Source organism: Bacillus rossius, chromosome 7 (assembly GCF_032445375.1).
Source record: "Bacillus rossius redtenbacheri isolate Brsri chromosome 7, Brsri_v3, whole genome shotgun sequence".
Classification (NCBI taxonomy): domain Eukaryota; kingdom Metazoa; phylum Arthropoda; class Insecta; order Phasmatodea; family Bacillidae; genus Bacillus; species Bacillus rossius.
Window position 1 is genome coordinate 37,515,469 of NC_086335.1, and position 26,681 is coordinate 37,542,149.

At 34.7% G+C, this 26,681-nt stretch overlaps 2 protein-coding genes across 2 annotated transcripts; both read left to right on the forward strand.

Annotated features, from left to right (window-relative positions):
* Positions 1-289: 289 nt before the first annotated feature.
* Positions 290-26,557, forward strand: LOC134533841 (apoptosis inhibitor 5). The gene is made up of 10 exons (XM_063371534.1): positions 290-593; positions 2,244-2,405; positions 6,978-7,143; positions 9,044-9,204; positions 10,093-10,293; positions 11,853-12,047; positions 15,058-15,215; positions 15,840-16,062; positions 23,821-23,965; positions 26,329-26,557. Exons 1-10 carry the CDS (start codon positions 519-521, stop codon positions 26,415-26,417), a joined length of 1,575 nt encoding a protein of 524 aa, XP_063227604.1. The 5' UTR covers positions 290-518; the 3' UTR covers positions 26,418-26,557.
* On the forward strand, positions 16,130-20,899 carry LOC134533840 (zinc finger BED domain-containing protein 4-like). Its single transcript, XM_063371533.1, has 2 exons — positions 16,130-16,757; positions 18,878-20,899. Exons 1-2 carry the CDS (start codon positions 16,610-16,612, stop codon positions 20,578-20,580), a joined length of 1,851 nt encoding a protein of 616 aa, XP_063227603.1. The 5' UTR covers positions 16,130-16,609; the 3' UTR covers positions 20,581-20,899.
* Positions 26,558-26,681: the final 124 nt, after the last annotated feature.

Here is a 26,681-nt window from a genome sequence, read left to right on the forward strand (position 1 = left end):
CATCAGCTTGTTAGATTAGGCATTTTCTTGCCTATAAACGAGATATTTTTATTTTTAGCTCTTAGAATACCATTTTGCCACGAGAATAAACATGTTTCAATTATGCAATTTTTTTAAAAAAAATCTTATAATCCCACTTATATATGTAATACTATTATTATAATAATTTCCAACAAAAAAAGGAGGGGTTAAATTAAAATATTTTTGGTGAATGGAATGATTTTGAAATCGGAACAATTATTTGTACTTTCAAACTGTTTGTGTCTCCTTGTATTCTGCTATCTCTTTGCTCGTGGTTTTTATTGTCGGATAGTTAAACATTGTTGATATGTATGTATCAGTGCATGTGTATTTTATAATTTTATGTCGGTAGGCGGTCGTGAAAGATTTGCGTTATAATTGTTTTCTGTAAAATGAATAGCGTTTAAGGTTATCGTTGAATTGTTTGATATCCATCTTGCCATTTGATTATAATACTGTGTAATAATCTTCTTAGTGTTTTGTTTTATTAAGGTATAATGAGCACAGACAGAATAGAAAAGCTTTACAAACATTTCGGTGTTTTAGCTGATGCAAAGGATAAAATATCTGAAGTAAGTGAATTTATAAATGTAGTCCATCTGAGATCGTAAGTACTTATCGAAATTTTATACAAAGGCATTTGTTTTCTGTGCTTGAAATTTCCATACACGAAAAGGGCAATTCTTCATTTTTAAAAACAACGATTAAAATTGTATCAAATAATTTGAATATAAGGATTGTAAACTGCATATAAATATAGATAAGTCCATGTGTGAAAACACCTGAATGGTTTAAAGCTTAGGGTACAATCACGATATCGTACAAATAGCACAGACGCAAATGCACAGCACAATCCAATAGTAATTTTTTTACGTCGTCGCTTTTCCGTAAATAAATTAATACAATATTGAAATTATTTTTTTTAAGTTCTTTTGCAGATGTTCCCTGTTTGACCGTGAAAAAAGTATTATTAAATTCCTACTGTTTTCTGAGATATTAACGTTTTTAGGTTATATTAAAATACCTGGGGAGTAATCTACTTTGCAATTTCATAACTCTACTTAAGGGGTTTTTGGACGGGGAACTATAAAACGCTATTTCATTAATTTTTTATGTTTCAATATTGTTAAATATAATATAAAAAAACCGTTCCCCTCTTGCCTATTTTGCGATACAGATATTTTATTTTTGAAGAAATTAATGCTTGTAGATGTTACAAGTTATGTCAATGTCATGAATTATAACAGCGTGCCCTAATTAGCATACTTTAGGATACTGAAAAATTTAAGTTGCTGGTAGCTTGGTAGAACATGGGGTATTGCTAAATTCCAGTATTGCAAAATAGAATAGACTGGGTGGGACTGTATTCTACTTAACGATATTAAGAAAATAATTTCTATATATGTGATACCGAGATATTACTTTGAACCATCTTTCTTTAAAATAATAAATTCCCGTATTGCAAAATAGATTAGACCGGACTATTACTGGCAAATGTTTGTGCATGCAAGTCCCCTCATACCTACTTGACTGAAGTTCATCACTGCAACAACAGTACAGCCTGGTAGCATACGTGCTGAGCTAAAAACATTTGGTATTTGTCCTTGAGTAACAACAGCAAAATTAGAGAACAGTACGGGACACGGAGACATTTATTAGCGACAACACATAACATTGTTTTTGTTTTATGTGAATTTTGGTTGTATAATTTTTAGTTAAGTGTATGCGCAAAAAAAAATGTAACAGTATTTACCACATTTTGGTAAAGTATGTACAGTGTCCAGATACAATCAAATTAAATATTCAGAATTAGTGTTATTAACAATATGACACATGCATACTACTCTTTGAACATAAACAGTACTAAAAATGTTCTCTTTTCAAAACTATGCGGCTCAATGCAGCCTAATTAAATCACCATACTTAATGTCTTCACAAATCACTAAGTATCTGTCAAGTCCACAGGTCACACTTCTCACTGGAGCTTGGCTCAACAGTGTTTTGCCCCTTACCTCACACCTGCACACAAACACAAACACACACGCATGTGCACAGGAAAAAATTAAAACAAAAATAACTTAGTTTGCATTTTTTATTTAAAATTCGTGCTTAAAATAAATGTGGTTTTGTTAATAGTGTAGTTTTCATGAATCTTAATCAGTCAAATACATTGCATAGGTATTCCGATGTGACACTCATTGGGTGGTGCTTTCTTTTTTCAGCATGAGGAAGACTACTTAGAGATATTGAAAGCTGTGAAAGGATCATCTAAAGAAAAGAGATTGGCTTCTCAGTTCATTGCTCGCTTCTTTAAGCATTTCCCCCAGCATGCCAACATGGCTATCGAGGCTTTGTTCGACTTGTGTGAAGACGAGGATGTTGCAGTGAGTGATCTTGTTGTATATTTAATTTTATTTTGCCTGTAATGTACAGGTTCTCTCTTAACCTATACCACAGGATGCTACATAATATATCTTAAGTTACTACAGAAAATGTGTTATGCTCTTTAAGATAGTAGTTAGAAGGTCCTAAAACAAAATTTTCCTACAAACGGCAAGTTTTGGTAGAGTGAATCTTGTTATAATAAGTAAATGGGAGCTGTGCAGAAAAAATTTATGATACCAAAATTTAACTTTGTTATTTTAATTTATAACCGTAAAAAATGTGCAGTGGCACATTATTTTGGTTAAAAAATTTGTGCAAGTAGCAGCAAGAATCCTCAAAGAGGTCTAGAACGCGTCATGCCGTTCACATTGTGTTCCAGTTGCCAAACAGGCTGTTGCATGAGGAGGGTATATTATGTACAAACTTTCTGGAATAGGCCAAACTCTTATAATTAGTGTAATTACAAATGGTGCTGTAGGCGGCATGAATAATACTTTGTACCATATTTAATTTCAGACTGAAGTAGTTTTCAAAATATGAAATTTTATTATTTCAAATAGGTATTTTTATGTTACTTTTTTGCTTTGACATCCTCTTATCATCATATGATTGTATCATGTAAATTGTGTTTTTTTTTGTTACAAGGGTCTCCTTTTACACTATCTTATCTGACAGTGGCCAAAGGATTGATAGTGGAGTATATATGATAAGGTGGTAGAGCAGTGTGCACGGAAGAAAATGAAAAATTAAATAAAGGTGGTGGGAAGACAGAGAGAGGCTTAATATATAAATAAACCTTGTCATTATTAAAAAAAAAAACCAAATGAAAACTAACAATCTTTAGATTTATTATTTTATTATCATAATTTATAGTTGACTGTAATATCAGTAAATATGTAGTGTATGGATTAGCGCCAAAAAAAATCGTACAAATCTGAAATAACTTTCATTATATGCACTTTTACGTCTTTTCATAACCGCTTGCGGAGATAAGAAATTCCAATTACTTTTGGAGATATGTAATTTTTAAATTTTAACTATTGTAAAAAAAAAAATTATAAAAATCTGAAATAACTTTCATTATATGCTCTTTTACGTCCTCTTTTCATAACCGCTTGCGGAGATAAGAAATTCCAATTACTTTTGGAGATATGGAATTTTTAAATTTTAATTATCGTAAAAAATTTTTTATAAAAATCTGAAATAACTTTCATTATATGCTCTTTTACGTCCTATTTTCATTACAGTCTGCAGAGATAAGAAATTCCAATTACTTTTGGAGATATCGAATTTTTAAATTTCAATCACTATACCTGCACATTCACACGGCTTCCATCATTGTTTTTTGTTTACGAGTATCAATTGTTTTTTTAATTGGATAATGTTGTCACGTGATAGTTCGTGATAGGCCAATATTCAAATGAACCAATAGGCCGCCTCCAACTTAGGTGAGTTTTTAACGTTTCAAATTTTTATGCTTAAAAAATTACGTTCGTTCCTACTGTTAATCCTTTGTTCCGGTTTGTTAGGTTAGGTCAGCTACATTATAAATACTTTAAAACTAAACAATCATTAAAATTAATTTTATTATTTTAAATGTCCGTTAAGTTTCAAAGTATTTATAATGTAGCTGACCTGACCTAATCTACCTTTGTCCCGTTTTGTTAGTTCAGGTCAGTTACATTATAAATACTTAAAACTATACAACAAGTAAAATAAATTGACATTATTTTTAATTTCCATTTAATTTGAAGTATTTATAATGTAACTAACCTTACCTAATGGAAAATTTCAGTTATTTAGGCATTCACGCGCACACGGCAAAATATAAAATGGCATCGGTCGAATGATTACATAGGTCTTGTATTGCAAAATAAGAACGGTGATATCTCCAAAAGTAATTGAAATTTCTTATCTCCACAGGCGGTTATGAAAAGAGGACGTAAAAGAGCATATAATGAAAGTTATTTCAGATTTGTACAATTTTTGTTGGCGCTAATCCGTACACTACATTTTTACCGTAATATCTTTAGATCTGTGAGTTAGAAAATGTTCCAATTATGTAATATTTTTTTTTTGGAATAATATAGGGTCATCCCATGTCAAGTGATCCAAAGGATGCTTGACTATTTTATAATCAAATAATTTTTTGTTTGTTGATTCCTACATGATTAGTGTGTCCAAAAAGATTAATTTTTAATTTTTATCTTTTTCTGAATTTCAATGGTAACCATTTTTGTTTTACAAAACATGCTGTATTTCACATTTATAAGGGTTTATTTAAACTTATATTACTCAGAACTGGTGAACCCGAGGTTTATGAACAAAAAACCAAATTATTCAGTTTGTGTTTGAGATCTTGTTATTGCGAGTGTGTGAGTTTTTTTTTTGTGAGAGAGCGGAAAGAGCTAAAGAGAAGAGAGAGCACAAGATAGCGGAGAGAGAGTGCAAGAGTGGACAGAGAGAGCACGAGAGAGAGAGCAGAGTGCGAGAGAGTAAATGAAGTAAGTGAAAGAGCAGAGGGAGAGAGACCGCAAAAGAGCAGAGAGAGACCGCTAAAGAGCGGAGAGAGAGTGCAAGAGAGCAGAGAGAGAATGCGAGATAGTGAAGAGAGAGAGAAAGCTCATGAGAGAGAGAGAGATTGTGTGAAAGAGAGAGCATGCACTAGAGAGAGAGCATGCAAGAGAGTAGAGTGCACTTGAGAGAGAAATAGTAAGCAAGAGAGAGAGAGAATGCGAGAGAGCTTGTCTGCCTTGTTTGGGTAAGAGATCACAGGTCTAGACAAGTCTCTACTTGCAAGGTTTGTTGAAGTATTTCTATCAAATAAGTTGGTGAACAGGTCTAAACTTCCACACATTTTGTTGAATAAGTTTATTAGGCTTATTGCATTTTCTGAGATTCTGTATAAAACATGACCTACTGTATAATATTATAACTTAACAGAATAAAAATTAATGCACCAGATGGTGCATTAATTGAAAAAAAAAATACACCATAAAATGATTTGAATGTTTGTCTTAATTTAAAATGTAAATTTTATTATAAAAATTACTTGATCGTAGTATAATTTATTAATGATAAAAATTATACCTAGTCAAATCAATGCTCCGTAATTATCGACAAAAAAACACTTTTTCATGGGTTTTTAAAGTTCTCTAACTTGACTGTTATAAATCTCAAAGATGAAATTTTTATAGCAGTATAATAAACTATAGAGGGTTTATCTGTACAAATTTCAGATTTTTAAACTTTGTTCCAACAAAGATATATGAAGTCAAAATTTAGGATTTTTTAAAAATTTTCTGATTTTGAATGCCCTTAACTCTTAAAAGAAGCAAATCTCATGCTTGAAATTTTTTTTTAGTTACATTGCATTAAGGTAGCTACATATATCCACAAAAGTAATACTGAAAAGAGATTTATTTTGGGAATGATTTACCTTCGAAAATTGAAAATTTGTCATTTATAAAGTCAAACTTTTAGGTTGGTCTTTTCTATTTGGGATGCAATTTCCCTTAAATGTGTATTGAAGATAATAAAGGCTGTATCTTCCTGAATAACTGGTTTTTGTTTCCTAAATTTTGGGTTCATCAGTTCCAAGTAATATAAAAAATTTAAAATTAGTTTTTTTTGGACACACTAATCATGTAGAAATAAATAATCAAAAAACATTTATTTATAAAATGGTCAAGCAACCAATTATTTTTCTTCTGTACCACTTAACATGGAATGATCCTATAATGACATGTATTTTTATGAAAAATTTTCCTATTTTGAATTACCAACGTAGATTTACATTTAGTTTGATTTACATTATAGTACAATAATTTATTTTCTGCAGGCTGGTATGTTCTCAGTTAAAACAACAATTTTTTGTTTCTATCAGTTGGTACAGGTTAGCATCGTTCCTACCCAACTATTAAATGTTAAGTGAGCCATAAGGTGGTAAAGTAGGACAATATATATGTTTTATATGGTACTTTTGCATAAAAACATTGATTAATGTAGGTGTGTGTTTCTGTGAGACCAATAACCAGAAAATTTTCTGTAAATTGCAAGAAAGTTTTCCCAAAAATACTTTCCCGGAAAACTAACATCTCTTAATATCTTCCCAAAACTAATATATCTGGTGACAGTCTGGTACTTGTTAAATCTCCTGCCATTATACACCAGAAGGAAGTATCTGATTATATAACGAAAGCAGCTACAAGGTTCAAAATAATCAGTCATGTCATGCCCAGGATTATGACTTCATATAGTGCCCAAACTAAGTCCTATGTCCTGCTGAGACATGTAATTTAATACGGAAGTCTTACTTTAAGATGTGCTGAATATTCAGAGATCCAAAATGTCTGGAAAGGAATGGAGAAATTGATGAACATGCATAACGTCTCATCAGCATTGATGTATATCCCACTTGCGAAAATATTCCCTTTATAACCCAGGTCTCTGTGGTGGTGGCAAGTGATCTGACCACTCATCCACTGTGGAACCAGTTGCACTAGTAGTGCAAATGTGTTTGAATCTGTGAACTGAAGCGGCTGTGTATTTCCCTTGTGTGTCTGGCACAGATCCGCAAGCAGGCCATCAAGGATCTGCCCAGCCTGTGCAAGGACAGCAAGGAGTACATAACCCGAGTGGCAGACATTCTCGCACAGCTCCTGCAAGCGGAGGACACCACGGAGCTCGCAGTCGTCAACAACTCCCTCATGTCGCTGCTCGGAATCAACCCCAAAGGTGGGGTTTGGCAAGCCCGTAGCTCCATCCTGAAAGATGCCCCTTTAGTTTGCTTTTACTTTCCGTGTTTGTCATCATCATCATCATCGTCAACTGCTTCCGGCGTGCAGCCTGGAACAGCAAAGTAAAATGCCTCCATCTTTCTCTATCCCTCAACTGTTCCACCTCCACTCGTTTCCATTCTTCTGCTCTCGCATGCATTTGTTTAACTATCTGCTCATCCCACCTCCTTCTTGGGCTTACTTGGGGCCTTCTTCCTGTGTAATTCAACTCCATTTTTTTTTCCTATACATCTCTTTTCCCGTTCTCCAATCTTGGCCATACCATCTCATTTTTACTTTCTCCATGATCTCATTCAAATCCTCCTGCTCTTGCCTACACCGTATAATTACTGATCTTGTCGTATCTTTGCAATTACAAACATACCTTTCGGTGGGTACGGTTTCCAAAAATCGTACATCTCATTTAGGGATGTTAGAAATTCTCTTAGGATGCTGTGTATGATCTAAAGTTAGCATATGCTGGCTTGAGCTATATATGTCAGTTTAAGAATACTGCATGGTTAGTTCAATTTGACTTAGAAGATTTGGTAATTTTTTCTTTATTTATGGCCAGTAAATGCAAGTAACAAGCTCCAAGATGGCTCATTTGAGATATCCTCAAGTGGTCTGCCTGTGTATTTATCCAGCACTGTGGGTTTGGTCAGTAGAAAATTGCCTCTTCCTGATCAAAATATCAAACTTGATTATATCATATGTCACATTGTCACCTGAAAGGTCTCTGGATAAACTAATCAGTTTCTTGAAGTGATTGAGATTTAAGGTTTAATTGATTACAGTGATTCTGGAGATTACCTGCTTCTGCAGATTAATTCAGATAAAGTTATGAAGATAAAGTTACAAAATATATGAAACAAATAACCAGACCACACATGTTGTGATGCTGGTGGGGGAAAAAAATGGCATTGGGAATCATTTAGAAATTCAAAACTAAAAAAAAAAAAAAATTCTAGAAAAAAATTACAATGTGGTTGGAAGCGTGTGACATGACTGTAATTTGCAAATCTTCAAGGGCGTCTATGAAGTGAGTGACTCGTGAAACTAGTGTTTAAAATCAGGTAACCCCAACTTATTAAACTGGCAACCTCAGGTAAACATGAAATAAATAATTATGGTTTATATTATTTGTAACTTAAATTACATAAAGAATATGATTATACACATTAATCTATAAAGTGATTCTTACTTCAGTACTATTGATTTTTTTTTCATTTTAACATCAAATATTAGGTTAGGTTAGCTAGAATAGGTCATTCATAATCAAGTGTTTAAATACATTCAAAGTATTTTCAATGTAGCTAACCTAATCTACACTATTTTAAAATATTTTAAATATAGTCAACCTAATCGAACTGATTATAATATCACACTAATTGTGATATATAAAACATAAAAGCTAACCTAACCACTCAGAGTGGTAAACTCTTGGTAAAAAACTTGAATGATTGTAAATTGTGTCAGGAAGTAAAAATGCAACGTTCTTTTTCTTTCTAAAATGAGGATTTCCTTTAGAGTGCTGAATAATTAATTTTAATAGGGTGAGTTCTACTGAGTAAAACATATTATAAGTGCGGTTGAAATCCTGTGCTAGTGTTTTCTTCTGAAGAAATAAGTTTTATTATGTAATTATTAATTTATTTTGGTATGCATATTTTTAAATATGAAAATGGGACATTTGAAAGGCACATACAACCTTCTTTTCCTGCAGAAAAAGTGTTAACATCAAGTGACGCTGCAAGATTGTTCGTGTCTGAAAGGTCTGGGAAATTTTTTAATTCAGGTTTGGAAAACCTGGAAAAGTCAGGGAATTACGGCATCCTGTCTTTTTTTTTTTTTGCTAGGTACTCTTACCGGTATCTTTGCACAAATTCTGGATGGTGAAGACTACATTAGGGAGAGATGCATCAAGTTCCTAGCAACAAAGTTGAAGGTGCTAGAACCGGATGTTATCAACAAAGAGATGCAGGACTTCATCATCTCTGAGACCAAGAAGGTCATTCAGGTATATATATCTTTTTTGTCATGTTCTCTGCCCGTCCTTATATTTTTGTTTACTTTATATCTTTCTTTCCGTATCAGTTCCTCCATCATAGTAGTCATTATTATTCCAAATTTTTGCAAGATTATCTCCATTGAAATAATGGTACCTATAATTGTGCATGAGTACATTCATTAGTGACTTATGAGTAGAGACCGGAATAATTGGCGAGTTCGTTTCGCGATAGGCTAAAATACAAATAGTTATACCTCAATGCAGCCTCTGTTATTGGCTCACAACTCACCTAGATGACTCTGGGCCAATGAGAAACACCCAACCAAAGCTGTATCGAATCACAGGCTGCTACGTTGGGACGTCTCACAAGACAGCAGCCAATGAGTGGGTCACATTTGACCGAGTGTACGTAGAACTATGGAGTTCATCCTACAGGTCATTGAACCCGCGAATTTTTCCGGTCCCTACTTATGAGTAATGTGTCAGTGTGTTGAATATGGGCTATTTAAAAAAAATATGCAGCTACAGAAAAGTGTTGTACTAACATACAGTAAGTCCTCGATTAGTGGCCAGGTTATGTTCCCAGAAATTGTCCCTTAATCAAAACATCCATTAATTAAAACACATTTCCCTATAATGAACAATGTTAATGTCTCGCGTTATGTTCCTAGACCTTACAAAAATTCCATACAGCTGGCTCGCGACATGCTGGGAGGCGCTTCGGGATGACGCAGCACAGCAAGAAAAAATCAAAACCTTAAGAGGTTGGGTAAAGCAAGCGTGAACATTGTAAACATTAGTTTGGTGACCTTGTCAAGAGCGAGAGAGAGAGAGAAATAAGAACACAAGGAGAGGTTTCACCTCGAGGAAATAAAGGCGGTGTTTGTTTCCCGAAAGGATGTGACGGCGGAAGAGTTCCACCAGCTGATGGACCTGCTGGCCTGGACGAGGCTGTCCCACTCGGTGAGCGGTCAGCAGGAGCTGGTGGGCATCGTGGCGGAGCAGGCGGAGCTGACCCGGGAGTTCGACCCGGCCCACGACCAGGACTGCGTGGACAAGCTCATTCAGTGCTTCAGCCTCGCACTGCCGTACTTCTCGGTGAGTTCCAGACCGGACATAGCATCACAAGAGCTTGTGAAGCTGCTCTATAGAAGCAGGGAAATCTCTTTAAGGTTGTTATTTAGTTCGTTATGAAAAGAAAATACTTAAAGAAAATGCAAACTAGTTACACAAAACATCTTTACTGGCTCAAAAACAAATTTACTGCTGTTCGGTACCGAAAACTATAAAATACATTCTTTTCGTTAGTGAGTCCCTCAGTAGTTTGCAACTCATACAAGTCTAAGGACTCTGACTTCGGAAAAAGGACAAAGTGACTCTTATCATCATTGTGGGCTGTTACTAACGACTATTGCCCAAATTTCTAAATAAAAGTTCCAAACTACAAAAATGAAGGTTAAATATACATGGTGTAGCCCCCAATCACAGCCGCAAAATTCTCTGCCTCTACATAACTTTGTTAATTCTGAGCCATCTTCCAACACATGACCTCTCAGTTGGTCGTACAGCCACTAAACTCCATGGCGCCCTTAGTCTTCCGAATTGGCCAAGGATGCTCATGTTATGTTATTTACAGCCAATCACAAAAATGGACTTTAAAGTATCAGTCAATACAGTTATTATTTACATCCTACCAGAAAACCTAACCATTTGTCATCTCTGATTATAATATAAGAATAAAATTTTTGTTAACATATTTATGAATTGGGTTGCTACTATAGTTGAACCTCATTTGTGAGGTATCAAAACAACTTCATATTTTATATTAACCAAATTTTGTATTAAAAGTAGTGAATAACATAGATAGGAAAGCATACTTCTTTTTTCTAGGACTGTGAAAGTACTGTGAATAAACAGGAATTTCGTACTAAGCGGATTCGTATTAATAAGGTTTGACTTACATGCTTACATTAATCAGCCAAATAATATGTGCATGTATAAAAGCACGACATTAAGCAAATGCAAATGATATTTAGCATTCAAAATTGTTTGAAATAAAATTAATGAATAGGCTTTTCTAATTGACATAGAGGTCATAAGAGATGATTAGAAGTGTATTAGATGTAAATGGAGCTTTAATGGGATGAACTGATGGGGAAGAAGGAAGTACCCTGAGAAAACCCACCAGCTCACTGCAATGTCCACCCTGTTTCCCTCCTTTATCCGGTCGTGACCCCAGCGGGAATGGAGCCAGGTCTGCCTGCAAGTGACTAATCAATCCAGCAACGTCCTGCAAACTATATAGGCACTGGACCAAGGCTGACCAACCTTAAATTAGCGAGAGTCAATTACAATAATTAAAAAAAGTTGTGGGCCAATTTTTTTACTTCTATTGTCTTTTTGATTTCAACAAAAAACTCTCACATCCCCCTCTTCCCTGATATGATAGAACATAAATACCTACCTACAAACAATTGAAAATTTTAATGGTAAAATCACATTCTTGTCTACTCTAGAGCATTTAAGAAGTGTAACTTAAAATTGGAACTGGGAATACTGCATTTCACCTTATTTGTCAGTGGAGTACATAGTGAGTGTGGCGGGCCAGACCAACTACAGTTTCACTGAGGAGCTGCACGTCCCACTGTTGCCCGCAGTCGCAAGTCGACTCTTCGAGGTTCGTGTCGTACATGTGCGACCAAGTGCTGCCGAAGCTGTCCCTGATCGTGAGCCCCGACGAGGGCAGTAACCCCCAGCTGGAGATCCTGAAGCTGTTCGCGGAGCTGTGCACCCACTGTGGGGCCTTGGAGAAGAGCGAGGAGAAGCTGGACAAGCTGTACAACAAGCTTATTGTGAGCACCCGAAACCCTCTCCCGTCTGCATGACAACTGGGTCAAAACAAATAAAGTAACCTATATTTTAGGCTTCTGAAAATACAATTTTTTTAAAAATTTAAATTGAATCCCATATTGAATATCAAATTATATTGAATATATTTTCGAATAAAATTTAACATGCATTGAACCTATTTCCGCATTTCAGGGAGTCCAAAAAAATTATCCGAATATGAAACTTTAATGGAGACGTGTAAAATGAAAGAAAATAGAAAAACCTTGGTAATGCATTTTTTTTTTAAACCAGTACAATTATAACTTTGAAATTTCTTTTGTATAACCAACTGATTAGTGATTTTATACATAAAAATAGAGTAAAATTAGAAATTTAAAATAATAATTACAAATCATTTGTTACCTATGAAAACAATGTGTGATGAGGCAGAAAACAAATATGAATTCCTTTATAAATCATTTTAGGTTCATGTGTTATATTTTTTTTTCAATTGAATTTTTTTCTGAATAGTCATTTTTGGTGTATTTGTTGTTAATGAGTTATTGAAAAATTATTTGATTTCAAATGTTGCATCAAATATCGAATTATATCTAATATTAAACTATTCACAAATATATCAAACTATGTATTCACAAATATTGAATATTTTTTGAAATACTTGCAGAACCCTAATGTATTCACAATTGGTCAGTATTATAATGTTTGAATAAGAAAAATGGAAGAGTAACAATTGTGTAATGTTTTTATCAATATCAATTTAAAGGTAGTAGTGTTATGTAAAATCTTATAGGTACCGAATTCATAATTTTGAATAATTACCTAAGGCCAAAATAAACATTGAATATAAATTTAAAATAATTACCTAAGTCCAAAATAAACATTGAATATAAATTTAAAATATGGCCACAACTTTTGAAAATTATATTGAAAGTTCATGTGAATTATTCTTTGGTGCAGAGTGTGGTTATGGTAAAAAAAACCTCTGAATGCTGCCATCTATTTTAAACAGAATCATGACAAAGTGGGACAAATTTTTGGCTACTACAGTCAAACCTCTATCTATCGAACTCGCATGTATCGATTGTCCGTGTTTATCGTATACTTTCTACGGTCCCGGCAAAATTGCCATACAACTAAGGTTAAAAAAGTCCGCTTGTACCGATGTTCGAATTACCGTTTTGTCCGCATTGATCGTACAAAATATGTGGTCCCGTCACTATAAATTATAATAGATGATCGTTTAACCATAAAGATTTTGCAGAAATAACCATTTCTTAGAAAGAAACTGTCATAAAAACAGTAACGATTGTATACAGTAGTAAAAATCACCTTAAATCTGCAGCCAAGTAATGGAGCACGTAAATATGAAAAGACAAATGAACAACAACTTACGAAGAAATATGGATGATGTACCATAACTACAGTACAAACCCAATTGTTATCCTAAGATAATTACCATAAAAAGAACAAGATTCTTTGTCTATACCATAATTACTACAGAAGCACGATAGCTACCACATTTGCACTACAGTTACCGTAACAACCGAAATGTATATTTACCGTGACGGTAATGTATTAATTTATGACATATTAAAATTAAAGAACATTATTGAGAAAAAAAAGGATGTTAAATTTTTGTATGTACGTTTGGCACATGTTGCGAAGAAATAATGCGATCTGAAAGAATGCAGTACTACTACGAAAAGTGAAAAGGGTACTCGTGGATTTTTAGGTTATGGCAGTATCTCTCGTTTTTCAGTAATTTCGGCCGAAAATTAACAAACGTATCGGAAGTCGACAGAAATGCTGATTCAACTAAATATTGGTAAAATCGGCTTCTTCAGTACAGCTCTACATTTGATGACATGAGTAAACATATTTCAGACTTCAGGATATTGAAAAAGTCTTTAATTTCCATGTAGATTTATTGTGCGTATGTTTTTTTTTGCAAGTGTAAATTGAATTAAGTAAAATACTTCCATTTTTATTTATTTTTCAACTGATTTAACTTTATTGACAAGTAACTGATATATTTCTGACACTAATTTTGGGTTGAAATATTATTTTTTAAATTTCTTAGAGTGAAGTCCACATCTAATGAATGTCCGCATCTACTGAATTTTTTTGTTGGTCCCCTGAAAAACGATAGATAGAGGTTTGACTGTAGTGTTTTGTCAAAGTGTAAAAAAATGAAGGTTGGTAGATACAAAGAAGTTGGAAAATATATTCTTGGAATTGTTTAAGGAACAGAGGGCACTTGAAACACCCTCAAACTGTTTAGTTTTAAGAGAGACATCTGAATAAATAGCACGTAAGTACTATGTCATTCAAGTGAAATTTCTTTTTATGTAGCAACTATTTTTTTTAACTATTTCCCTCCTAAGAAAGTTTCCCTGATAGTAAGGTTTTAGCATCCAGTCTCTAGAAGAATGTCTTAACAGGGTTTTACATTTATTTATAATGAAAAGATAAAAAATTATGGTCATGTCTGAAATATCTTGTGTATCAGCATTTCATACAATAAATCTTACTCATGTAGTGCATGCTACAAGAAAGTAAAAGTTTTATAAAGTACATAATTAATGTAAGTATAAATTCTGAAAATTAGTTTAGCTTTTTAAATATTAATTTGTTTTGCAAACCTGTGTAAGTATTAAATTATTTAATGGATGGGTTAGCTTGTTGCTGTAAATGGTGGACTGTGGAGATTGGCGAGGCATTTAGAGTTGAAGTGGAGATTCCAGCAATGCCACCTATTGGCCCAACTGAATCCGGAGCGACAAATAATCGTGAAAAGAGACGGTACTGGGTGTATATGTACAATTCTCAGTGCCGGTTAATTTTCTAAGAAACTGCAGAAGTGAGAACCGAGAACCAAAAACTAGAATGGACACATTACTGATTACAGGATGACTCTATTGATTGTATATCTTGGTGTGATATTTGGATCAGTGTTTTCTTTTCTGTGTCTTTTCCTCAGTTGGTAGACTGTATGTGTTTGTGTGATGGCAGGAGTACATGCCGCTGCCAGTGGATCCCGAAAGCAGCGAGGAGCCCCGCTTGGAGTTCTCCATTGTCGAGTGTTTGATGTACGCGTTTCATCGTCTTGCGAGGCATAGCCCAGAAGTACTCACTGCTGATGAGAAGAAACTCAAAGACTTCAAAATGAGGTGAGCTATGGAAGACGGTGAGAATTATTAACTTCGAGTGAGAGCTGGGCAGGATAGGGAATTTTAATTCGGGAAAATTTCGGGTAGGAAAAAAAAAGTCAAACGGGAAAGGATTGGAAACTATTAGAGGTAACAAATTTCAAAAATTACAATACAATTTCAAAGGAAACATGCTGTCTCCTTTATTATGTAGCCCAAAATCTAGTGATTATATACAGTGTTTGATAGCATAATCATCTCACTGTTATTTTAGGGCATCAAAGTTTGAAAGAAAAAAATTCCCACATAAAAGTGTGTGATGTTTTTGATTCCACTGTTAAATTCCAAGCCCTTTGAGCATGTAGTAGACATGACCTTACCAGAGATCGCTGGAAAAATCCCAGTGCAACAGCTATCTGTTTACCAGGTTGCTGTCAGGCAGTGTGGTAGTTACAGTGGGAAAATACAGTAATTAAAATTTGTTTAAGATGTACCCGCACAATACGATTTCCTGTCCAATACGCTCAAATACGTCTGTCTCGCCATTTTCTCCATAAGATGTCTTATTTTTTCCCATCATTTAATACAGATTATAAGATTATGTGTTAATGCTTCTTGTAAAGTGCCAATGTTGTGTTCTGGCAGGTTGCAGTTTTTTGCTCGCGGCACTCAAGGCTACATCAAGAAGCTGCGTGAAGCTTTGCAGGGAAAAACCGACGAAGAGCTGAAGACAGAAGAGAATAAAATCAAGGCGGTGGCCTTGAAGACAACGTCCAACATCAACACACTTATTAAAGACCTCTTCCATTCCCCTCCGAGCTTCAAGAGTGTTATAAGTTTGTCCTGGAAACCTACCATTGGTGCTGCGGTGAGTTGTTCCCTTTTTTTTTTTAACATAGCTTTTATCATTTTTTAATGATTATTTGTTAATTCCTTTTGCAAATTGAGTGTGCCGAATTCATGAGTTACATTTTAAGGAACTGCCAAAAAGTAAATATTATCATAAAAATAAAACTATCCCAAAAGTAAAATAAATTGTAATGAAAGTGATTTTAAAATATTGTTAAGTTTGCTTTCAATGATTATATACCCTCTTTTATCGCATAATTGTCGCACTCGCATAAATGTCTAGGCATGTGCGAAGCTTCGATAGTACAATCGAATTCGAAGTTTTTTTAATATTCGATAACACTTCGAAACGATATGAAGTATTCGCATTAAACGAAGCTTCGTCGTATCATTCAAGTTGTGACGTCACGTGCGATTTATTTTCTGTTAACTTCGGAAGATCGACCTATCGCTCGAACGTGACGTCACTATCGATTAATCTAAAGTGTTGTGTAAGTAAACACAACTAAATTGCTGCATTTGTCGACTACCGTGGGTTTTCATAATTTTATCTAACGAAATTAAAAATGGATAAAGGTGCAGACGGTTCATTACAAGCGAAAGAAGTACCGTCAAAAAGAAAGAAACGTAGTGCAATATGGAATTATTTCACAGATGTTGGCGATTGCTCCGCACAATGCGATTGTTGCAAACAGTCGTTCAAATGTCCGCGTGGTAGGTTATGTAACTAGGTTTTTTTTTATAATAAGGGTTTAATAATTTGTGAATAGTGTACACATTGATGTTATAATTTATTATTTGGATGGTAGTATCTTCACCGAACGCAATGCAACCGCTAACGTAAAAAAAGAAGAAAGTAAAACACGTCCCATCGCAACCACTCGTGGAATGTTTACGTTTCGTACGTTTTCAGATGCCTTTAACCTAATAAAGTTTCATGTCTGCCTTTTTTTGTATAAGATTTTCGTCATGACGTTTGTAACAATGTTTTCGTGCGGTGTTTAAAGCTTTAATGATGTAATGTGCCACAATAGAAATTTGTGTGTGCCATGGATTGGTAGTGTCTAAATAGCAAATTTTCTAACATACGGTAAAACTGAATTCCCCCAAAACACGTTTCTAAATTTTTGTTAGTATTTAATTGGTTTGGGAGTCAACTTGATTTGGATGACAAAATAGCAAAAAAATGGTACAGTAAGTAATCTGTAGGATGATTATTGTTCACATTTTCCCTCATAGAGAAGTTAGTCATCTAAAAAAAAATCAACAATTCTGACAATGGTTGTTTTTGAGTAGGCTATTATTTTTCTTGAAAACCATAAATAAGTATTTTAAATGTTGCTAACCCAACAAACAATTTACCATACTTAAATTGTAACTAGGCTAACCTAACCAATGATTGCTGTGTCTAGGGGGCATGGACCAGGGTGAGACTCGAACTCTGGGCATGATGTCACCCATGTGGGGCTTGGCGCTGCACGCCGAAACGGATGGTACCATTATTTAAAATCAAATCACGCCGAGGTATATTTGATAAAAAACAAGTAAACAAACACCCTTTTACATTTAACTCTGGTGATCCATGAACAGCCAACATGGTATTATTAATTTAAAAATAACTTCAATAAAAGTTATTATTAATGAAAGGCCTTCGGCAAGTCTGAGTCTATAGTGGCCAGTTAATATTTACGCAAAAAGGAAACAATGAAATTTTTATGTACCTGTTACACGCACTGTGTCTGCATTACACGATACATTGGTTACATAGGTTATCTGACGAGCTATCAGCCATGATGCCAGCTGCTGACTAACGAACCATAGACAACACAACACTCTCAGCGCTTACCAACCGAGCTGACAGTACATAACAGAAATAAAAAATCTATTACCTGAAAACTCACACAAAAAACACTAGGTATTATTAAAAGAAAATTACAGTAATAATAATTAAATCGAAATTAGGGTATGAGGCACTGAATCGACCGCACCCTCTTGGTGTAGTTCGTGGCACCCTCACATGCACATGACTTCTGCGGGAAATTTGAATGCCAGGAAAGGGAAGGAGGTTAGGAGAGTGCTGGCATATCAGACAATGTCAGGTTCATTCAGATTAGAACAGTATGACCTATTTTATAAATAGATAACTTAACAGAGCCTAACGAAATGTTCAAAACTTAAACAACCAGTTAAATATTTCAATTACAGCAATGCAGTTTACTAGAATTTTCAACTAAAATGAGAGGAACTCAAAAATACAATTACTATCAGTTTTTCTTCTTCAGTTGAATACCTATCCCATAACATGAGAAGATTTTAAGGGAAATTAGGCCTCAACATCTTGCAATTTCAAATATTTTGATACTGCTTACAATAAAACTTCCATGCTAAATATTTTGGTTCTACATTTCATAGCACTTAGCTTTGGCTGATTGTTGAAGCCAATACTTGCGAACTGGTCGTATGAGTATTCCAGTGTGAAATAATAAGTTATTGCCTCGTAGCACTAACAGACTAGAGCCTATTAGTATATACATGTTTGCAACAAGGTATAGAAGGTCTAGGGGATATGATTTATGGCTTGCTCTCCCAAAAATTGGGATAAATAGTTCAAAATTATATTTATAGCAAAAAGATGAGAAACTTCAAGATGGAAAGGCCTAATCCCCCTTTATGTCTTTCCAAGGCTACCGATGGTTAAAATTTTGCAAATACGACTTTTTCCAATTTAAATACACATTTAGTACATTTTATAGTTGTACTGGTTGTACTAATGAAATTATTTACTGTAGTAAAATAAGAGCGACACATCAACAAAATTTTAATATTGCTTGCAGGCACTACAACAACACTTCAGAACCATTTGGAGGCAAAACATGCTGTGTTGTACAAGGAACTAATGAAAGACAAAGAAAAAATTCATGAGCTTGAAGGAACTTGTGCAAAAAAAAAACCAGTGCTGCAGCCTACTTTAACTGAAATGTTCAGAAGTACGCAGAAGATGTCACCATCCGACCCTAAAGCACAGAGCATAACCAAACAAATTGCCAAAATGGTGGCAACAGAACTTTTGCCGTATGAGTTTGTAGAAGGGTGTGGATTTAAAGAGTTAATGGGTCACAAAAATGTTGCACCTACATACACAGTACCATGTAGAACTACATTTTCTGAACATTATATTCCAGCTCTTTATGAGGAAACAAAACACTCTCTCAAGAAAATGCTTGTACAAGATTTACCAACAATATCATCCATTGCATTTACATCTGATGGCTGGACTTCTCGCTCAACTGACAGTTACATTAGCCTTACCTGTCATTATCTCCGACCTGACTTCACGTCTGTGTCATTTGCAATGAGTAACACTGTTGTAAATGAATCCCACACAAGTGTTCAGGTGGCTACTACCATAAAAAATGTTCTTATTGACTGGGAAATTGATCCAGCAGTGACATCTATCCCATTATTCTGCATCACTGATAATGCCCATAATTTCAGACAGGCTTCTGTGTCATTATTTAAAGATGGTTCCAGATCATGTTTTGCTCACACCCTTCAAATTGCAATTGAAAACAGTAAGAATGATTGCCCGGGTACAACCACACTTCTTAGTAAGGCCAGGAGTATAGTTGGTCATTACCGAAGAAGCACTCGTGCTAGGAAAAGACTTCACACATTCCAGGAACAGTTGAACATGCCAAAACTAGAAGTAATTCAACATATTGATACACGTTGGTGTTCAGAGTACCAAATGCTCAAGAGACTGCTGGAAATGAAACCTGCTCTTGTAGCCGACCACGTGAACTCTGGCGATACAGACATGCTGACCGCCTTGGAATGGAAACATGCTGAAAACTTTGTTCAAGTTTTACAACCACTTGCAGAAGCCACAGAAGAAATGAGTGGAAACACTTATCCAACATTGTCCATGATCATTCCAGTACTTCACTGTCTTCTTTGTAACCTTGAATCACACATCACTGCCAAAAAAGATGGCATGACACTTGCAAGAGCATTGCATAAAAATCTAAAGTCAAGATTTCCGAACTACATGCAAGAACCCCTACAGCGTGCTGCAATGTTGGTTGATCCAAGATTTAAAGGAGTGCTTCTATCTACAATTGAATCGGAAGCCATTCTTTTGTCAGAGATAAAAAGTTTAAAAACTGATTCCAATCCTGTACAAGAGGCTAAATCTAGCATTCCAAACTCTGCACCAACATCTTCTCTATGGGCTGTCTTCGATAGTATTCCAATGCAAGAAAATAAAGATTATGATGAAGGAGAAGAAGAAGTGCGGAGGTACCTAAAAGAACCTCGTATCAACAGACATGACAATCCATTAAATTGGTGGAAAAATGAAGGTACAAAGTACCGATATTTATCCAAAGTAGCTCTGAAGTATCTGGGGGTTCCTTCCACACAAGTAAATTCAGAGCGTCTCTTTTCAGCAGCTGGAAATGTTGTTTCAGCACGAAGAGAAAACTTGCTACCTCAGCATGTCGAGCAATTGGTGTTTTTACATGCCAACTTGAAATAAAAGCTAACCTGTTGACCGGATATAAGAGCCTAGTGTGTAAATCTTTCAATGGTGTTTTGTGTGTGTATAGTATTAGTCATTTTTAAATATTTGTAGAACATACTTCGTTTTGTTTGTTCTCCAATTGAACATGGGGGTTAAATAATTTTTCCCAGTGTTATAAAAATTTATTAAACTTAAAACAATGAAAACTTTTTGATGATTGAAAAGAACAGTGATTAATTTAAGATGTGCAATTGTGTACATGTACATGTTTTTATGTAGAGATTTTTCAAAATGAATTACATGCTTCATGTTTGTAAATAGAACTTAAATTAAAGCTGGAATTTTATTTAATGTAGAGCATTTTTACACTCTGTATTAATGGGGGTTGAAAGTTGATATTAAAAATAAAAACTTTTTTTTTTTATGGTTTTGAAAAGCAACTATTCGCATTCGATTCGAATTCGCACAAATAGTTATTATTCGCTTCGCAATTCGCTTCGCAATGAAAATTTGACATTCGCACATATCTATAAATGTCGCATGATGTTTTTGGTCCCACTATTAGATGACGAGCGCTTTGTGTAGGTATCTTTTCCGTATTAAACAATGTATTTTAAAGTAAAATCTAATATTTTTCGGATATTACCACTTATTTAATTAACGGAAATACGAAGTTGTCTGACGTGTAAATTTTCTTTTAAAGAAGTTTTTAAACGTTATAAATAGGGATGGGGCGAATCCTGATTTCCTCGAATCCGAATCCTAACTCGAATCCTCGACTGGAATTGCCGAATCTCGAACCCAAACCCGAATCTTTTAATAGATGATGTCCACATATCTAATGTAAGTGAGATGTATTCTGCATGCACTAAAAGTCCCTTGACTTTATCACATGTAGATTGGTACATTTCTGGTATAAGTGTATATAAAGACAACAATTTTTTCTTGAGAAATATCAGTTTTAGTACAGATTAGCGGTTAGGATTTTTTCTATAAATAAGCTAGAGGTCTGCGAGCCTAAGAATTTTACTTCGAGCCGAGCTCGAGCTTTTGTGGTACAGTTACACTTTTGGGAAATTATTTTAATCTTAAACTTAATATCATGTTTGAATAAAGTATTAAAATGAAGTGGGCTTATTAATTTTGGGTAACTATTTACAGTGTGTGTTTACATTTTGCACTGCTAGAAAAAAAAAACATTTTTTTTTCATTGAATCTTACCTGTTTCCATTGGTTCATTAGTAACTGATATCATCCAACTAACATAACCAAGTATATGTTTGTGTAAATGTAACATATCTTTGGAAAAATTTCACCCTTGTCAATTTTTCTGGAGTCCTTACTGAGCTTCAACAAACTTAGCACCAAAAATCATGTTGTTTGAAAAGTACATTCACATTGTTTCAACATTTCCACTTTTCAGCACAATAATTCTGAGAGAGATTGTCACAGAGTATAAAATTCTATTCTTTAATCTATCATTCAGAACAATAATTTGTTCTGCACGTTCAGGAGTTAAATTAGCTCTACGATTGGAGATAGTGTTTCCAGCATAAGAGAAGTGTCTCTCGCTGGCAACCTGCTTGGCTGGAATGCTTTAGTAAAATTGCTTAACCTCAAAATTAGTGTCATAAATATCTGTAACTGGTCATTAAAGTTTAATCAATTGAAAGTAATAAAAATAAAAACATTTTACTTCATTCAATTTACACTTGCAAAAAAAAAAAACATACACACAATAAACCTACATGGAAATTAAAGTCTTTTTCAATATCCTGAAGTCTGAAATATGTTTACTCATGTCATTAAATGTAGAGCTGTATTGAAGAAGCCGATTTTGCCAATATTTAGTTGAATCGGCATTTCTGCCGACTTCCGATACAGTACGCTCGTTAATTTTCGGCCGATATTACTGAAAAACGAAAGAGACTGCCATAACCTAAAAATCCACGAGTACCATTTTCACTTTTCGTAGTAGTACTGCATTCTTTCAGATCGCATTGTTTCTTAGCAACATGTGCCAACCGTACATATCAAAGTTTAACATCCTTTTTTTTTTTAACAATGTTCTTTAATTTAATATGTCATAAATAAATAATACATTACTATCACGGTAAATATACATCTCAGTTGTTACGGTAACTATAGTGCAAATATGGTAGCTATCATGCTTCTGTAGTAATTATGGTATTCTACAAAGAATCTTTAGTTCTTTTTATGGTAATTATCTTAAAATAACTATTGGGTTTGTACTGTAGTTATGGTACATCATCCATATTTCTTCGTATGTTGTTGTTCATTTGTCTTTTCTTCATATTTACGTGTGCCATTATTTGAGACAAGAAAAAATTTTAACGGACATTATATCACACATTTAATGGCGTAAATGACGAGACCTCGGGCAATTTAAACGCTTTATACGGAAAAACCTACCATGTGGGACCTCGTAAGCGAGATTTACTGTATTTTTTCCCCGTAAATAGTAAAAACCGAATCCTTTGACGAATCCTATATCAGACCCGCCGAACCTTCGAATCCCTAGGATTCGGCGGATTCTGCGGATATTGGATTCGGCGGATATTGGATTCGGTCGCCCCATCCCTAGTTATAAACCTTATTTGATCGTCTGCGTCGCCACGATGTACTGTTTATAAACATGTAGCCAGCGCTAGTTGGCATCATTCTTGTTTGGTTATGTGGCTGTTCATATAGAGCGCGCGCACGTGGTCGAATATCGATACCTCGCCAATTGCATGCAACGCACTCTCTCTGTCAGGTGCCGAGTTAACTTCATTTGACCGCCCGCACTCTTTCGTGGCAAGTGTGTACTACGGCAGTTACACGTTAGTTCACGTCACAGATTTTTTTTTCTATTTAAAGTTGAAGAAAGGTTTTTGTTGTATGAATTATTAATTTAAATTGTTTGGCTTGTTCTTTTAAACTTCTTTTCTTAAATAAATGTACTTTCCATGAATGGGTTTTGTTTTCATGAATAACTTTATCTAACAAAAAAATTTTTTACGCATAATCATCACACCCCTACTTTTCAAACTTGATTTTAGAATAAAATGTGCGACGATTATGCGAGAAAACACGGTACAATTTTTGTAGTGTCATATACCTCGGTACATGTTGTGAAACATACATTTATTCCTCCCTGAAAAAATTAAACTTTTGAAGAAAGATGTGCATTCCTTCACTGTGACAAAAAAATACAGAGGAAATGAGATTTGTGTATTTTATTTACGGTTGCAGAAAGATGGAGTCATGGTTGGGGAGAAACGCCATGTGCCAATTACATTTTCTGATTCACCTTCGAAACATGCAAAATCTGAAAAGTCACACCGGGAACTATACCAACCTCCAAGTGGAAAGTACAGCACTAAAGTATCGGGATATAGTGAGTATTAAATTATGTGAAAACATTACTGTGATAGTTTGTTTACTTGCGTAGTTTTGTGATTATGTGTAAAAGGATATGGGAATGCTCTACAGGTATGAAATACATTTATATGTTTATATTATATAATACCTTTATTTAATGTATAAAAGTATGCATTTTGTGGGAGGAAATGAAACCTTGTATTTCTTGTGACTATGAAGATCATAAATAAAATGTACCATGAATATTAAAAGAACTTATTGAACCTTTCCTTTAAAAGTGAAAAAAAATTTCCATGTAGAATTAACGTATAGATAGGAAACTAACAGCTTAAACTCAATGCTATAGTGAAACACAAATGCTATAGTGAAATAAATGCTATAAGTGCTATAGTGAAAGCCTGCAAACATTATGAATATCATTATTTCCTAACAAAAAATTGTATCAAAGTTCATGAATCAGAAAAATTAATTTAATTTGTTTTATTGTGCATCTCTTGAAACAGTTTTAAGCCATAAATGCTCACTAATTTATTTTTATTGTTCTGAATGGTATTAACTTAGACCAATTCATTAAAAATTATTTTACATTAAACTGCAGCATATAAATTTAACCCCTATTTTGGTGGAGCAAGTATTTCTAAGCAGCTTTTATAAAAATAAAAAGCTTTACTGCGATCATCTGTTTAAAGAACAAAATTGGACTAAAAATAAAACCATATAATATCCTGTGACTACTAATTCTGCATGGCGGTGGTAACGATTGTGTGAGATGAAAAAACTTTCACTGTACGTTGTAGACGTAATGTATTGTTACTACAGGTGGACGGGAATAGCATTTTTACTTCGGGACGGGATTGGGTCGGGAAATACGTTAGATTTTCGGGATCGGGAGCGGGAGCAAGAGCAGTAAATTGTCTCTCAGCTTGATGTAAAGAAAATTATATTTACTTTTAAAATGTGCGTATTTTTAAGTCTTTTTTTTAATAAACCATCCACATTTATAGTCCAAATCACAAAAAAGGAAAGACAAACAAAAAAATACAAATAAAAAATACAGTAAAACCTTTTTGTTGCGACCCCATTTATTGTGACCACCTCTCTATTGCAACCAGATTTCGAGGAACCGTGAAAAAATTGCCGAAAATCCGAAGAAAATAGGACAGAAAATAAGTTTCTTGTGGTGAGTACGGTAGCTTGTTACTGCGTTTCTCTTGCCGAGTGCTATACTGTCGTAGGCAGCGCATATCTAAAAATAGATACCACTTCCTGTCAACCGCTGTCAGCACTTGACAACCCCCATTCCACGTCACTAAGTCCGATTTGGTATATTTTCTGGCTTGAATTTGTGAACGAATGTTGAAGACTTATGCAGGTTTTTTTTTTTTACTTTTAGAACCAAATATATCTGGTATATTTTGTGTAGTATGACGGCTTGAATTTGTGAACGAATGTTGAAGACTTATGCAGGTTTTTTTTTTACTTTTAGAACCAAATATATCTGGTATATTTTGTGTAGTATGACTTAATAAATAAAATACCATTAAATATTAATTACTACTAATACAACGCAGGAAAAACCCTCCGGCCGCAGCGTGTGAACATGGTAGTCGGCTCACCCTCTCCCCCTACCATGCGCTGCTTGTACTTGTTAACAATCACGTTATCTGCTTCATTTTAATGAGGAGTAAAAATATATTAAAACTGTCAGCAAATTGATAAAAGCTTTATGTGTCCGCAAAACAGGGCACAACACTGGCCCGCCAGTTGTTTTCATTCAAAACGTGGCTAAAGAACTTGCACGGATCAGGCTGAAAACATCCGGCAATACGTGTAGGTTATAAGGAATCTTGTTATGAATTGAGATGTTATGTTTTTCGAGTAGATATACACAGCGACCAACTGGATGCACGCCCGCCTCGACTTGTTTTAACTGCCGCAGCGATGTTTATTTTGACAGCTCAAGCAATTATCTTTTCCCGTGGGTTGACAGAAAAAGGTCGCTTCACCCAGCATAAAAAAAAGGCTACGCCACTTATTTCCCACGCAGGAAACACACTGGCTGCCGTCTGTCTCCCCCGCATTTATCTTTCTTCTAACATTCCACGTCTCACCTCTCGCGTGAGCAATAATATAATATAAAAATTAGTACGACGAAGGTTTTAACTATTTAAAAAAATTTGTTTTCCCGAGGTATTATCCCGAAGAGAAAAATTATTTTCCCGAAGTTCGGGAATGGTTTTTTCCCCGACTTTTATCCCAATTTCGGGATCCCGTCCACCCCTAATTGTTACACATGTGGTATGGGTGATTTTAAGTTATTGAAGTTTTTTGATATTGTTATAATTGTTTTGCCTAGCCCAGACTGTTCTTTGCTTCCAGTGCCGTATCAGCGCGGAGGTCGAGGCAGAGGTGGCCGCCCCAGGGGTGGTTACCGTGGCAACAGAACGTGGCGACGCGGGTTGTACTAACGCTTCACTTCATTTGTGAAAGAACTTTCAAGGCCAAATTGAAATTCACAGCTATTTTTAAGTCTGTTCGGAAGGATTGTTTTATGCCACTGATGGAAGATGTAAAATGCTATGCAGAAAAATGTTTTGTTTAACATAAACTACTACTTTTTTTTTTCTTACGAAAATTCTTTGTATCAGTGGATACTTTCTTGCATTGTGTTTTTTTATCTGTAACTAAGAATGTTGAACGGGATCCTATATACATTTGAAACATTTCAAGAT

Excerpts from the sequence above, each read along its gene's own strand:
- LOC134533841 (XM_063371534.1), top strand. The coding sequence starts at position 519 with ATGAGCACAGACAGAATAGAAAAGCTTTACAAACATTTCGGTGTTTTA. Across the intron at positions 594-2,243 it reads CAAAGGATAAAATATCTGAA|CATGAGGAAGACTACTTAGA; the intron begins GTAAGTGAATTT and ends TTCTTTTTTCAG. Across the intron at positions 23,966-26,328 it reads CACTAAAGTATCGGGATATA|TGCCGTATCAGCGCGGAGGT; the intron begins GTGAGTATTAAA and ends CTTTGCTTCCAG.
- LOC134533840 (XM_063371533.1), top strand. The coding sequence starts at position 16,610 with ATGGATAAAGGTGCAGACGGTTCATTACAAGCGAAAGAAGTACCGTCA. Across the intron at positions 16,758-18,877 it reads GTCGTTCAAATGTCCGCGTG|GCACTACAACAACACTTCAG; the intron begins GTAGGTTATGTA and ends TATTGCTTGCAG.